This window comes from Gopherus evgoodei, unplaced genomic scaffold (assembly GCF_007399415.2).
Source record: "Gopherus evgoodei ecotype Sinaloan lineage unplaced genomic scaffold, rGopEvg1_v1.p scaffold_37_arrow_ctg1, whole genome shotgun sequence".
Taxonomy (NCBI): Eukaryota; Metazoa; Chordata; order Testudines; family Testudinidae; genus Gopherus; species Gopherus evgoodei.
Genome location: NW_022060049.1, coordinates 326,503 through 342,059, shown reverse-complemented (window position 1 = coordinate 342,059; position 15,557 = coordinate 326,503). Strand labels below are relative to the sequence as shown.

General features: G+C 58.1%; 1 protein-coding gene across 4 annotated transcripts in view; it reads right to left on the bottom strand.

Moving 5' to 3' along the window:
* The window catches only part of RASAL3 (RAS protein activator like 3), a 67,124-nt gene that overhangs the window by 20,997 nt on the left and 30,570 nt on the right, over positions 1-15,557 (bottom strand). For all 4 annotated transcript variants that reach the window (XM_030545448.1, XM_030545449.1, XM_030545447.1 and 1 more), the window contains 6 exons: positions 10,391-10,488; positions 9,868-9,956; positions 2,740-2,872; positions 2,264-2,362; positions 973-1,518; positions 232-376 (listed from right to left, as the gene is read on the bottom strand). In XM_030545448.1, the coding sequence (XP_030401308.1) occupies positions 232-376; positions 973-1,518; positions 2,264-2,362; positions 2,740-2,872; positions 9,868-9,956; positions 10,391-10,488 (1,110 nt within the window). The remainder of the gene's footprint in view (positions 1-231; positions 377-972; positions 1,519-2,263; positions 2,363-2,739; positions 2,873-9,867; positions 9,957-10,390; positions 10,489-15,557) is intronic.

Sequence of the window (15,557 nt, the reverse complement as noted above, 5' to 3'; positions counted from 1 at the left end):
CAGGGCATTAGCCTGCCACTACAAACTCACCAGTAAATTGGCTGGCCCATTACACACCCCCCTCCACGTGTTAGCCAACTGGCCTATTACACACACAAACACACACACTCTGTGGGCTAGCTGTCAATCCATTTCCCTCCCAGCCCGTTAGCCAAATGATCCATCTCCCTCTCTCTCACACACACACCGTTACCACCCCCACCCCCAGTGTGTTTGCTGGCTGGCCCGTACCCAGTGTGTCCAACAGGTACTGCCCCCCGACCAGCTTCATGTATTCGTCAATGGCCTTGGTTGCCAGTGTGTTCTCGCGGAAGATCAGTGCATCTCTGTCGTCGAAGCGGTCCAACTCTGCCACCCCCAGGTCGATGAGAAATGCCTATGGGGCCAGAGGGAGTGGGGTCACTGGGAACCAGACTTTCCATCCCCGGCCCCCAGCCCTGGGCCCACCTGGCCCCATCCCTGCAACACACACCCAGCTCAGGGGTGCTGCAGCACCGCCATGCTGGGTTTGGCTGTGGGGTCAGGGAGGGGGTGCTGCTAATGGCTTTTTGCTCCTCCAGGCACCGAGGAAAGGAGCTGGGGAAAGACCCTGACTACCCTTGCCCAGGGGCCTGTGAACGACTCACTGCCCAGGGGCCTGTGAACGACTCACAGTGCCACCCCCAGCCCTCCCCTCCCCCTGCCAGGCAGGACAGCCCTTCCTCTCTGGGCTGAGCCCTCCAATTATACCCCAGGAGGTGATGCTAGGCAGCCCACCAACCACATCCTGGGACAGAAGGGGGGATTCCCCCCCATAGGCCTGCAGAACAGCTCCCTGCCCCCTGCAGTGGGTCATGCCCTGGCTCCTGCCCCTAGGAGCACAGCAGGGCTCTCTGGCCCACATGGGGGCTGCTGAGCCGGCTCTAGCTCAGGCTCTCCAGTACAGTTCAGATGTCCTGGGGCTGAGAGCGCTCCCTGGTGGCTCGGCCATACCTTAGCTTTGCCTGTGCTCTGCAGCACATGCACCAGGGCATTGGCAAGTTCTTCTTTGTGGCGCACAGCAATAGCCGGCTCCAGCCTGGCACACAGCTCTCGGTAGTGGAAGGTGATGTACTCGGCGAACTCCTTGTAGTTCACAATGGGCAGCACCTGGATCTCCTGGTAGCGTCCGCGCAGCCGCAGAGAAGGTGCCCGACTGGGGGCAGCTCCACACAGAGGGTACCATTTCTCCAAGGGCTGGCGCGAGGCAGCCAGCTCCCTCAGTTGGATGATCACGGTGCCCAGGGGGCTGGTCTCCCGCCGCCGCCCCTCCTCCTCCCGCAGCACGCTGATCTGCAGCTCCCGCACTGCTGGTAGTGTGGCCAGCTCGAAGAGCTCGCCCCAAAAGAGTGCCCCATCCGCCCCCGCTGATTTGGCTGTAGTGCGGGCGTACAGGGCACCATCCAGGTGCACCTGGCAGAAGTAGCGCTTCTTGGGGGGCAGGTCTCGGGCCTCGTACACCCAGAGACTCAGGGTGTTCTCCACACGCTCGCAGTTGTCCTGGGGGAACGGCACAACATGAGGGGTGTGGACACGCCACAGCAATGCAGGAGAAGGGAGAGCTCCCCTGCTCACATGGAAGGGGAGCAGTTCATGGGGAGGGAGAAAGCCAGGATGCTGTGGGGCAGGGCAAAGGTGGGGGGGCGCTGAGGGGCCAGGTGATGTGAAGGACAACTGGCAGAGGATGAATTCCTTGTGCCCGGTGCAGATGGGAATGGCTGCACTCCCCCGCCCCAGCTGGTGAGTCAGGGGGGACACAGCCGTTCCCCAGCTGACATGTCGGGGTGCGGGGGAACGCAGCTACTTCCCAGCTGGAATGTTGGGGGGTGTAGATGGTATTTCGAGGACTGGTGGACATAGCCAATCCCCAGCTGGCATTTTGGGAGGGTGCAGCTGCTTCCCAACTGACATTGCGGGAGGGATAGCCATTCGCCAGCTGGCATTTCAGGGGGACATAGGCTTTCCCCAGCTAGTCTTTGGGGGGGCGCAGCTGCTCTCCAGCTGACATTGCAGAGAGAATAGCCATTCCCCAGCTGGAATTTTGGGGGACATAGCCACACCCCAGCTGGTGTTTTGGGGGGCACAGCTCCCCATCTGACACTGTGGGGGGGATAGCCATTCCCCAGCTGGCATTTCGGGGGGACATAGCCGTTCCCCAGCTAATGTTTGAGGGGGGCGCAGTTGCTCTCCAGCTGACATGGTGGGGGATAGCCGCTCCGCAGCTGGCATTTTGGGGCCATCTCACCTTGTTGGGCTGCACGGTTCTGCGTAAGTTCTCAATCCACCGGTCCCGCTCAGCCACTGATGTGCAGCCAAAACAGCGGCTCCCCTCAGCGTTGATTATCTGTGGGATGCGAGGGGAGGTCATCAGTGCGGGGAGCACAGCTGCAGTAAAGCAGAGGGGACCTGGTACGGGGTCATGCTGGGTCAGTGTTCAGCATTGCCATGGAGGGGAGGAGGGGACAAGAATCTGCTCGGGCTTGTCCTGTGTGCCCAGGACAGGGCTGGTGCTCATGGGTTGGGGCTGGTGCCTTGGAACCAGGGCTTGTGCTGCTCCATGGGTAACCCCCATTCAATCCTCGCCCTTGGTGCCGCAGGGCAACAATGCGCTCTGGCCCTGGAAGGGCTGGTCCCTAGGGCGTGCTGCACCGTGAGGTGCCCTGAGACCATGGGGGAGGCAGGGAGACCTGCCCAGAGTCCCTGGACCAGCAGCACCATTACCTGGAAGCAAAACTTCTCGCCAAGGATGCTGCTGTGCAGCGGGCGGATCACTACGTCCTCGCCACTCAGATCCAGCTCAGCTGCACTTGGCGCAGGCAGCAGGGACTCACGGGAGCCATGCCGGCTTGGCAGCCTGGGGGGAGAAGGAGCTGGTCATGTCCTGCCCAGCCCTCCTGCCGGTCCCAAACCAGTCTCTGCCCACAGCAAGGGGGCCGAGTTCAGAGCCTCCTCTGGAGCAGTGTCACGGAGTGTGGGGGGAGTCAGGGCCCTGCACCCCCCACTTCCTGTGATTCACCGTGTCTCAGCCAGCCAGTAAAACAGAAGGTTTATTAGACAACAGGAACACAGTCCCAAGCAGGGCTTGTAGGTACAACCAGGACCCCTCGGCCAGGTCCCTCAGAGGGGCAAAGATTTTAGACCCCAGACTTGGGGTTCCCTGCCTCTTCCCAGCCAGCCCAAAGCTGAAACCAAAACCCCTCCAGCAGGCTCTCTCCCCTTCCTTCTCTCCCCACTCCCGGCTCCCTTTGTCCATTTTCCTGGGCAAAGGTGTTGACTTGCCCCTCCCACCTTCCTGGCTCAGATTACAGGCACAGGTACTGTCCCTCACCTAAAGTCACCCCCTGCTGTCCCATACCCCATGTAGACAGCCCCAGTAAAACTAAATGACACTCCCAGGTCAATCCATCCCGCTCTCTACTGCGTCACATCTCTCCCCGCTTCGAGACTGAACTGAGCGGGGTCACTCTGACCGGTGACCTGGGGAAGTTCAAGGCCCCATCTCCAGGACAACGCATCTGCTATCATGTTGGCACTTCCCTTCACATGGGCCACGTCCATGTCATAGTCCTGCAGGAGCAGGCTCCACCTCAGGAGCATGGAGTTGACTCCTTTCAACAGGTGTAGCCTGGTCAGGGGAGAGTGGTCGGTGTACACGGTGAAGTGTCACCCAAACAGATATGGCTCTAGTTTCCTAAGGGCTCATACCATGGCCAGGCATTCCTTCTCAATGGTCGCGTAGTTCTGCTCCCAGGGTAGCAACTTTTTGCTCAGGTACATGATAGGATGTCTCTCCCCCTTTTCATCATCCTGCATTAACACCGCCCCTAGTCCCGTGTCTGAGGTGTCAGTTAACACCATAAAGGGCTCATCAAAGTCTGGGTTTGCCAGAACTGGGCCACTGACCAGAGCCTCCTTCAACACCCGGAGAGCCTCTTGGCACTCCTCGGTCCAGACCACCTTGTCTCGCTTCCCCTTCTTGCATAGTCCAGTGATGGGGGCAGCTATGGTGCTAGAGTGGGGCACAAACCTTCGATAGTACCCTGCCATCCCAATAAAGGCTTGGACCTGCTTTTTGGTTTGTGGAGTGGGCCAGTCTCTGATCACCTCCACCTTGGCTGGTTCCGGCTTTAGGCAGCCGCTCCCCACCTGATGGCCCAGGTAAGGTACTTCAGCCATCCCCACCTTGCACTTCTCAGCTTTTACGGTCAGCTCCGCCTCCTGGAGCTGGTCTAGCACTTGTTTAGCCTGGGACACGTGGTCCTCCCAGGTCTGGCTAAAGACCCAGATGTTGTCAATATACACCACGGCAAAACTCTCCATCCCCCTCAGTAGCTGATCCACCAGGCACTGGAAGGTGGCCAGCGCTCCCTTGAGGCTGAAGGGCAGGGTCAGAAACTCGTAGAGCCCCAGAGGGGTGATAAAGGCTGATTTCAGCCTGGCATCAGCATCCAGCAGCACTTGCCAGTAGCCCTTGGTAAGATCCATGGTGGTAAGGTACCAAGTGCATCCCCGCTTGTCTAGGAGTTTGTCAGGCCTGGGCATGGGGTAGGCATCAGAAATGGTGATGGCATTAAGCTTCCGATAGTCTACACAGAACCGGACAGACCCGTCCTTTTTGGGGACCAGCATCATCGGTGAGGCCCAAGGGCTGGAAAATGGCTGAATCACCACCAAAGCCAGTATCTCCCTGGCCTCTCTTTCCAGGTCCTGAGCAGTTTTTCCTGTGACACGGAAGGGGGAGCATCTTATAGGAGGATGTGATCTGGTCTCCACCCGATGGACAGTCAAATTAGTGCATCCAGGCTGATTGGAAAACAGCTGTCCATACAGATGGAGCACCCCTCTGATCTCAGCTTGCTGGGCAGGGGTTAGCTCAGAGGTTTCCAACGTGGTGCCCGCGGGCACCATGGCGCCTGTGAGGGCATATAAAGGCGCCCATGTCCTGGTCGGTGGTGGAGCATCCGCCGAAATGCCGCCGAATTTCAGCGGCATTTCGGCGGCAATGCCTCTCGATGACGCTGCTTGCCGCTGCCAAGTGACATCATCGAGAAGTGTTGCCGCTGAAATGCTGCAGAAATACAGTAGCATTTCGGCGGATGCTCCACCGCCGCCACAGTCCTTCATCTGGTGCCCGCCAGACGGAAAGGTTGGGGACCATTGGGTTAGCTGATCAGAGAGGAGAATTGTTTCCAGGGGGGAGCCAGCTCCTGTTTCAGGGAATAGATCTACTAAAGGGTCAGCTCCCTGCTCCTCCCAATATCCACACACGGCCAACACCACATTCCCCCTGTCATAATATGGCTTCATCATATTGACATGGTACACCCGGCGATGATGTGCCTGGTTAGACAGCTCCACCACATAGTTTACCTCATTGAGTTGCTTGAAGGGACCTTCCCAGACAGCCTGTTTTTCTCATGGGGATGGGAACCATCAACTGATTCCCGGTGGTGTAGGCGCGGGCCTGTGCCGTGCAGTCATATCAGACTCTTCCTGGCCAGGCCCATGAGCTCAGCCAGTCATTCTCAGAAGGTCAGGACATACTCCACCACGGATTCTCTATTGGGCGTGGCCTTCCCCTCCTATTCATTTCTCATCAGGTCCAGGGGCCCCCTTACCCTCCTGCCATATAACAGTTCGAAAGGTGAGAACCCAGTAGACTCCTGGGGTACTTCCCTGTACACGAACAGCAGGTGAGGTAAGTACTTGTCCCAGTCCTACGGGTGCTGGTTCATAAAGGTTTTCAGCATCATCTTTAGCGTTCCATTGAACTTCGCCATCAGCCCCTTGGATTGGGGGTGGTATGCTGAGGCCCAGGTGTGCTGGACCCCACATTTCTCCCACAAGCTCCAGAGCAGGGCTGACATGAAGTTGGACCCTAGGTTGGTCAAGACTTCCTTGGGGAACCCCACTCGGCTGAAAATGGTCAGCAGTGCATCCGCCACAGTGTCTGCTTCAATAGAAGCTAAGGGCACTCCCTAGGGGTAGTGGGTGGCAAAATCTACCACCACCAAAATGTATTTCTTCCCCGACCGGGTCGTCTTACTGAGAAGTCCCACTATGTCCATGGCCACCTTCTGGAAAGGTTCCTCTTTGATGGGCAAAGGTCTCAAAGCCGCTTTCCCTTTGTCCCGGGCCTTCCCCACCCACTGACAGGGTTCACAAGATCAGCAGTACTGTCAGACATGGGTAAAGACCCCAGGCCAGTAAAAGTTCTGTAGCAGCCTCTGCCTGGTGCGACGGATTCCCTGGTGCCCTGCGAGAGGGATGTCATGGGCCAGGTACAGTAACTTGCGGTGAAACTTCTGGGGGACCACCAGCTGCCTCCTGCTCCCCCATGACTCCACTTCCCCTGGGGGAGCCCATTCTCGGTATAGGAACACTCTTTCCCACAGGAGCCTCTCCTGGCAACCTCTCCTCATGGTATGTACCACACTGAGGTTGGCCAGATCCCTTAGCTTCTGCAAGGAGGGATCTTTCTGCAACTCGGCCTGAAACTCAGCAACTGGGGAAGGGATGTGGACTGGCTCCCTTTCGCTGGCTGGGTCTGAAGCTGCAGCCTCCCTGAGCTGTGTCCCTGGGCACGCCTCCCCTCCGGGATAGTATCCTGCATCTCGGGCTAGATACCCTCCCTGAAGTCAGGGCATAGTGCTTCTCACCGGCTCTGGCTACGAGTCATGACCAAGGCACCCTGGGGGTTGCTTGGCCAGTCCTCCAGGTCCCCCACCATTAATACCTCAGTGGGCAAATGGTGCACCCCTACTTCCTTGGGGCCCTCCTTAGCTCCCCATTTCAGGTGTACCCTCACCACAGGCACCTTGAATGGAGTCCTGCCCAACCCTGTCAGGGTCAGGTAGGTGTTGGGCATCACCCGATCTGAAGCTACCACCTCGGTCCAGGCCAGCGTCACCTCAGCGCCCATATCCCAGTGTCCATTGACCTTCTTCCCATCCATCTCCAGGGGAACAAGCCACTCATTCCACAGGGACAGCCCCGCACCCACCCTGTTAACGGAGAACATTGAGTCCGAGGCATCCAGTCCCCCAGAGGAGCTGGCCTGGGGGCCGCCTCCCTCATAACCAGTTGATAAGCTGCCAGCTCCCCTTGCCTGGGAAGCCTGTCCCTCGTCCAGCTTGGTCTCTACCCAGTTAACCCAGTGTGGGTTCGGTCTACTCAGTCTGTCCTTGAGTTTGGGGCACTGGGACCATAAGTGGCCTCTCTGGCCACAGTAATAGCAGCCCACGTCTCGCTGGTCCCCTCGAGCCGGTCGCTTGGCCCTGACACCAGGTATTCCCCTTGAGAGGGGGTTCTTCATACTCCTCTTTTGGGAGGTCCCAGGGTGACTCTCTGCATTGCGGTGGGCCTGTTCCTTTGGGACTCCTCCCTGCCACTCCCTGACTGGGTCTTCACAAACTCATTGGTCAGCCGCCCTGCATGTCGCGGGTTCTCTGGCTTTTTGTCCATCAACCTCAGCCTCAGGTCGGATGGGCACCGCCCATACAGTTGCTTTAGTATGATCAGTTAAACCAGGTCAACCTTTGTCTGGGCCCCAACAGCCCACTTGCTGGCGTATCCCTCCATGCGGCTGACTAGTTGCAGATATGAGACCTCAGGGGTTTTATGCTGGCTCCAGAACCTTTCCTGGTACATCTCAGGAATCAGCCCAAACTCGCATAGGAGGGCCTTTTTGAATAGTTTGTAGTCCCCTTTCTCCACCCCTTCCAGTTGGTGGTACAGTGCCACGGCTTTGAGGTCCAGTAAGGGGGTAAGAACCCAGAGCCTGTCCACAGGATCAACCTGGTGCAGCTCACAGGCCGTCTCAAAGGCATCCAGGAAGTCATCCACATCCTCCCCCTCCTTATGCTGGGCCAGCATGCTCTTATCAAAGCTCCACGCAGTCCTGGGTCCCCCCTCACTCACTGCAGCCGGGGGCTCACTGCCCCTCAGCCTCGCCAGCTCCAGTTCATGCTGCCTCTGTCTCTCTTTCTCCTCCAGTTCATGCTGCCTCTGTCTCTCGTCATGTTGTCTCTGTCTCTGTCTCCTCCAGCTCATGCTGTCTGTTTTTTGTGATCTTCCAGCTCTCTCAGTTTTAAATCTTCTTCCCATTCCAGTTGCTGAGCTTCGCCGGGAGGATCTCCTGATGGCCAGCGAGCTTCACTGGGAGGATCCCCTGCTGGCTGGGGGTGTCATGGTGCCCTCGGTATTCGCTGGGCTCCTCCCTGCCCTTCCCCTAGGCATAGGAAGGAGGGGTCTTGGGAAGCCCTCAGCAGCCAGCTGACCACTCCCAGCTGGGACAGACACTGGTGCCTGCGCTGCATCTGCCAGGCTGCTTCCCTCAGAGACAGGGATCAGTTCATTCAAGCGGTCTCCCTTCTCCAGCTGGGCAATCAGCTGTTCTTTGATGAGCCTCCCACTGCGCAGCCCCCTCTCCTTGCATAGCTCCACCAGGTTGCTCTTAAGCCATTTGGCATACATCTTCCTGCTGGCCACTCACAGGCCTGGGTGCTCGCCGCTCTCCACAGCTTCCAGGGAGACCCCTAGTGTGCCAGAACTTCTCGAGGTCACCACCTCTCTGCCAGGGTCGAGCAGCAGACTCGTCCGCCCCGGGATTGCTTGCTGTGATCCCCTGGGGGACCCTGTTACGGCACAAGTCCTTCTTGCTGGTCACACACTCCCAGGGGTTAATTGCCACCTGAAACCGTCCCTCGCTGACTCTTCAGCACGCCTGGTTCCTGTCAATCCCCCTTCATTTTACTGCTCCCCAGCCACTTACTGCAGGAAGCGCTGTCCACGGGGTGCAGTAGATCTCACCAGTTGTCACAGAATGTGGGGGAGTCAGGGCCCTGCAACCCCCACTTCCTGTGATTCACCGTGACTCTCAGCCAGCCAGTAAAACAGAAGGTTTATTAGATGACAGGAACACAGTCCCAAGCAGGGCTTGTAGGTACAACCAGGATCCCTCAGCCAGGTCCCTTTGGGGGGCAAGGATCTTAGACCCCAGATTTGGGGTTCTCTGCCTCTTCCCAGTCAGCCCGAAACTGAAACCAAAACCCCTGCAGCAGGCTCTTTCCCCCTCCTTCTCTCCCCCTCTCCCTTTGTCCATTTTCCCAGGCAAAGGTGTCGACTCGCCCCACCCCCTGTCCTGGCTCAGGTTACAGGCGCAGGCACTGTTCCTCACGTAGTCATCCCCTGCTCTCCCATCCCCCATACAGACAGTCCCAGTAAAACTAAATGACATTCCCAGGTCAATCCACCCCGCTCCCTACTGCGTCACAAACAGTGATCAGCATTTGCCCATGCCCGCTGCTTCCCTGCTGGAGACACCAGCTTCCTGGTGCCCAGAGCACTGGGGTGGCCTAGGGGCAAGGGGGTTCTGGTGCCGTGGATAAATGCTACACAGGATCCTTTGGCACCGCTGTACCCAGCTCCTAATGTGGGAAGTGATTCCACCCATCTGCCTAGGCCCCGGCCTCGAGGGCAGGGGGGCACACACTTGCAGCAGGGCCCCTAGGGGACACAGGGATGGCCTGCCCTAGACCTGGGAAGGGAGGAGGCTGCAGGGTGGGAGATCTTCCCAGGGGCATCCACACTTTCAGTCCTGTCTGGGGGGGAACTCCCAGCACCCTGCACACCAGGGGCTGCTGTTCTACTGAACCCTATATGGGTTGTTACACTGCCCTCACAACCAGGGCATCTGATCACCCTCACTGGCCTCCTTGTAGGGGTGCTCACGGGCTTTGCTCAGAGGAGGCATAGTCCCCAAACTCCTCAGATCCTAGGGCCTTGGCTGAGCAGGGGAATATGGGGCTGAGGCTTCTTGCTCTCATGCCAAGGGCAGTGGCGGTGTACCTGTCGCCGTCCGTAAGGAGCGCTGTTTGGGAATCGGGCTTGGATGCAGTCCGGCCCTTGCGTTCTCTTAGCCTCTTCCATATCAGCCCCTAAGATGAGGAATAGCCAACAGTAACAAGGCTCTTGTGCCACTCAGCCAGCGCTAGGGGTGGGGGGGGGGGGTGAGAGGGAGAAGAGCTACCCTGATAGCTAGGGGAGGGGACTGGACAAGGGCTGTGAGCCCAAGACAATGCTGGGGGCCAGAGAGGCAGGAGGCAGTCAACCAGACCAGCTGGGCACCTGGTAGTCTGCATGGCCACTGGGCTCAAGGTGCAGGTCTCTGTGTGCTCCTACATAGCCCTATGGGCATGTGTGAGCGTTCTTCGGTGTCCCCAGGGAGATGTGTGAGCATCTCTGGGATCTGTGTCCCTCTCTGGAGTTATGTCCCTGGGGTATGACACCTGGGGTCTGTCCCGTCTCCCATTCCCAGCTCCCTGGGTCAGGGCAAGATTCTCGTCCTAGCTCAGCAGCTGGGATTTTTTACCTTCACGTTACTGAACTGGGAGCCGGTTGACACGTCGCTCTCAGTGCCTCTTCCTGGGGCCCGAGGGCTGGGTGAGCTCTTCCCCTCAGAGGAGAGATCTACAAGAATCAACCACACTCAGCAAGAGATCCCAGCCCTCTGGGGGGTCAGCTCGGGGAGGGAACTGGAGAAGGGCTGCGAGCCCAGTGTGACGTTGCAGTCTATATGATTTTATAAAAATATGCTAATGAGTGGATATAATGTAACTGGAATATGCTTCATGCAAAAGGTCTCTTGTAAGGCATCATCACAAAGCTTATAATCTACTGAGTGTGATCATCCTATTTGTATAAATGTATCACTCCTGTATCTGAAACTAGAAATATGAAATATAACTCTGAGGGTCTATTGTAATTATGCAAAATGTGGGCCATTAATGGTGGTTTGGAATCTTGATGACTCCCATTAACCAGGACAATTGTCTTCAGCTGGCTAAAGAGAGAGCCTCTCCACCCTCACCCCACCACCAGGATATCTGAGAGAAAACTGGAACAAAGGGCAGTGACTGCAAAGGCATGAGTGATTGCTGGACCCAGGCTAAAAGGAGATTAGTCTGTAAAAGAGAGCATTCTGGAACCGGTGAGGATCTTATCTGTATTCAGTTTGATTAGACATAGATTTGTGTGTTTTATTTTATTTTGATTGGTTACTTACTTTGTTCTGTCTGTTACTACTTGGAACCACTTAAATCCTACTTTCTGTATTTAATAAAATCACTTTTTACTTATTAATTAACCCAGAGTATGTGTTAATACCTGGGGGAGCAAACAACTGTGCATGTCTCTCTATCAGTGTTATACAGGGTGAACAATTAATGAGTTGCTGTATAAACTTTATACAGGGTAAAACGGATTTATTTGTGTTTAGACCCCACTGGGAGTTGGGCATCTGAGGGCTGGTCTACACTACGGGGGAAAATCGATCTTAGATACGCAACTTCAGCTACGTGAATAACGTAGCTGAAGTTGAAGTATCTAAGATCGAATTACTCACTGTCCTCACAGCACGGGATCGATGTCCACGGCTCCCCCTGTTGATTCCGCAACTCCGTTGGGGTTGGTGGAGTTACGGAATCGATATAAGCGCGTTCGGGGATCGATATATCGTGTCTAGATGAGACACGATATATCGATCCCCGAGCAATCGATTGCTGCCCGCCGATACGGCGGGTAGTGAAGACGTATTCTCTGTGTTAAAGACAGGAACACTTCTGTTAGCTGCTTTCAGGTAAATCTGCAGCTTTGGGGCAAGTAATTCAGACCCTGGGTCTGTGTTGGAGGAGACGGGCATGTCTGGCTCAGCAAGACAAGGTGCTGGAGTCCTGAGCTGGCAGGGAAAGCAGGAGCAGAGGTAATCTTGGCACATTGGGTGGAAGCTCACAAGAGGGTTTCTGTGATCCAAACTGTCATACCCAGGACAGTGCTGGGGAGTCAGAGAGGCAGAAGAGAGTCAACCGAACCAGCTGGGTACCTGGGACAGGGGCCCTGAGAGCCTGAATGGCCACTGGGCTTGGGAATGTCATTGTGCAGGACTCCACCCAGCTCTTCCAGTGCCCCTCTGTCCTGGTTCGCAGTCCCCTGGTATCCCACTGTGGCTCTCTCCACAGCTCAGCCAGTGCCCCTCAATCCCAACCCACAGCCCCTGCCATCCCAGCTGAGGGCTTCCCTGCAGCTCTGCTAATGCCCCTTGGGCCCAATGCATAGACCCCTGCTATCTCAGCCCTGCCCTCTCCCCCTCCCACCCTCACTACAGCTCTTCTTGTGCCCCTCAGTCTTGAGCTCTCAATTGTCATGCTGGATCAGAGAGGATGGAATTCTCCCACCACTGACTCTGGCCAGCACCAGATATTCCCGAGGAAGGTACAGAGTTCCCCTTCGTGGCCAACTCTGGAATAACTGGCCTGTAGGGGGCATTTGTCCCAAAACCAGCCCTTATGGGGCAGCTCAGGGGACCAGGACAGGAGGGTTTGATCTCTTCTGCCTTTCTCGATGACTGTTCTGGCTCTGAGCTTCCTCTGATCCCTGCTTGGCTTGGCACCTACCCCAGCAGCCCTGGCCTGCACTGCTCCCCTCTCATGCAGAATTGATTCCCAGGATCCCTGGAGCTGCCCGTGCGATGCTGAGACTGAGAAGGCTAATGCCAGTGTATAGACAGAGCAGTCAAGGAGCAGCAGGCCAGGAACCGGACCCAGTCTCCAGTGATGGGCTCCTCGGTGCCAGATCCAGCAGTAAGACTCCCTGCTGCTCCTCGATAGCTCTGTCTATACCAGGGGTGGGTAAACTTTTTGGCTTGAGGGCCACACCAGGGAATAGAAATTGTATGGCAGGCCATGAATGCTCACAAAATTGGTGCTGGGGTTCAGGAGGGGTTGAAAACTCTGGTTGGGGTGCAGGCTCTGGGGTGGGGCTGGGGATGAGGAGTTTGGGGTGTAGGAGTGTGCTCTGGGCTGCAAGCAAGGTGTTTGGAGAGTAGGAGAAGGATGAGGGCTGGGGCAGGGGTGCAGGTTCCGGTTGGGGGTGCTGGCTCTGGGGTGGGGCTGGGGATGAGAGATTTGGGGTGCAGGAGGATGCTCCAGTCTGTGATCAAGGGGTTTGGAGAGTTGGAGGAGGATGAGGGCTGGGGCAGAGGGCTGGGGCATGGGGAGAGGCTCAGGGGTGCAGGCTCCTGGAAGCAGTGGCATGTCCCTTCTCTGGCTCCTACAAATGGAGCGGCCCCCAACTCTGCTAGTGCTGGAGCAGGACCATGCGGCTGCTTCTGGGAGCCGCGTGGTGCGGCCCCTGACCCTGCGCCCCGGAGCAGGGCCATGCCACATTTTCTGGGAGCTGAGTGGTGTGGCCTCTGACCCGGTGCCCCGGCTGGAGCAGGTCCAAGCCACACTGTGCGGCCCCCAACCTGACACCTCATCTGGAGCGCCGGAGCTGGGGAAGTCCCATACTCTGCTCCCCAGCAGGAGCTTGGGGGCCGGCTTAAAATGGATCCGGCCTGTGGGCCATAGTTTTCCCACCCCTGGTCTATACCCTGGCATTAGCCCTCTCAGTCCCAGTATTGCATGGGCAGCTCCTGGGCACTTGTGACCCCCTAAGTCCTTTCCAGTTGCTGCTCTCCAGGATGCAGCCCACCCTACCCCAGCAATGGGACCTGTATCCCCTTAGGGGACGTGCAGTTCCTGCCCTGGGGACATGGTGAGGCCCTTGCTATGCAGGGGGCTCAGGGCAGGGGGTTGGGGTGCAGGAGGGGGACTCTGGCCTGGCGTGCACAAGGGGAAGGGCAGGCTCCTGCCTGCCCTGCCCCTGTGCCGCCCCAGGAAGTGGACGGAACCTGGGGGAAAGGGGGCACAGGGGTGTGTGTGTTGCTGTTGCTTCAGGCACTGCCCCCAGCAGCCCTCATTGGCTGGGAACGCGGAACCGCGGCCAATGGGAGCTGCTGAGGGCAGGGCCTGAAGCAAGAGCAACACACAGATCCCTGTGTCCCCTCTTCCCCACGTTCCAGCCGCTTCCTCGAGCGGCGCGGGGGCAGGCCAGGCAGGGAGTCTGCCCTTCCCCTGGTGTGTGTAGAGCCAGAGCCGCTCTAGGTAAATGCTGGCGGGGAGGGGGTTCGAGGAGCTTACGGGCAGCAGAAAATAACTCCGCAGGCCACGTTTTTGAGACCCCTGGCACAGGGTGACCAGATGTCCTGATTTTATAGGGACAGTCCCGATTTTTGGGTGTTTTTCTTATAGGCTCCTATTACCCCCCAACTTCTGTCCCAATTTTTAACATTTGCTGTCTGGTCACCCTAGGCGTGTCTGATCCAGGGCTGGAGCCTCCCATAGGGGAGCAGGGATGGGGTTACCGCTCCCCCTGGAGGGGATCAAACCCTCATCAGTCCCAGTTCCTGCCCCCACCCCCATTAGTCAAGCTGCTCTGGGAGGAAGTGCGAGGTGCAGAGCCAGCCGCAGGGACAGGAAGAGGCTCAGCACAGAGCACCAGCCCCTGAGTGCTCAGAAAGTGTCACCTGGGGCTCAGCCACCCTCTGCAGATGGCCCCATCCCAGATCTGGATGTCTTTGGGGGGAGCAGAGGGAGAGCAGGCACTGGGGGCAGTGCTGAGGAGGGGATTGGGCCCCTGGAATGGGGAGAGTGTGATGTGGGAAGAGGAGCCCAGGGAGGGGGGAAGGCAGAGTGTGGGGAAGTTAATCACTAGGGGGAGCTGGGCAAGGCAACGAGTGGGGGAGCTGACCCCCAGGGGTTGGGTGGGGGTTGTTATAAAGGGCAGGGTGTGTGGGAGCTGACCCCCGGGGCAGAGCTGGGCTGGGCAGGGGGTGGGGGAGCTGACCCCACAGGGGCCTGGACAGGGCAGGGTGTGGGGGAGCTGATCCCCTGGGGCATGGCTTGGCAGGGCAAGGAGTAGGGGAGCTGAGCCCCAGGGGTGGGGGGTTGGGCAGGACAGGGGGTGGGGGAGCTGACCCCACTGGGGGCTGGGCAGGGCAGGGTGTAGGGGAGGTGGGCTCCTGGGAGGGGAGAGCAAGGTGTGGGGGAGCTGACCCCCTGGGGAGGTTGGGCAGGGCAGAGGGTTGGGGAGCTGACCCCCTGGAGGGGGTTGGGCAGGACAGGGGGCGGGGGAGCTGACCCCACTGGGGGCTGGGCAGGGTGGGGTGTGTGGGAGCTGGCACCCAAGAGGCAAGACAGGACGGTGGGGGCAGCAGATGGTACCCAGCCCCTTCTCAGAGCAAGGGATGGGGGTTCTTAAAGGGTCAGCACCAAATTTAAAAGTCATCTGAGTTCCCAGCACTTAGTAGGACCCTGGGAACAATCATGTGTCCTATTCTGTCACGCAGCCCCTTTGGACAGCAGTGCCATCCACTGGTGGGTGATGTCACTGCCCAGCTCTCAGCTACTAGCCCTGTGCTGCAATATCTGGGCTGTGTGTGCTCCAGGGAAGGGGGTTCACACAGGCACTAACCACAGAGGCACCAAGACCAGAGGTGGGCAAACTACAGTGGTCCGCGGGACTGTTCTGCCCAGCCCTTGAGCTCGAGGCTAGTCCCTGGCCCCTCCCCTGCTGTCCTCCTTGCCCGCAGCCACAGCTCGCTGTGCCGCCAGCACTCTGGGAGGCAGGAGCTGTGGGGGGCCACTTTGGGGGGCCCCACA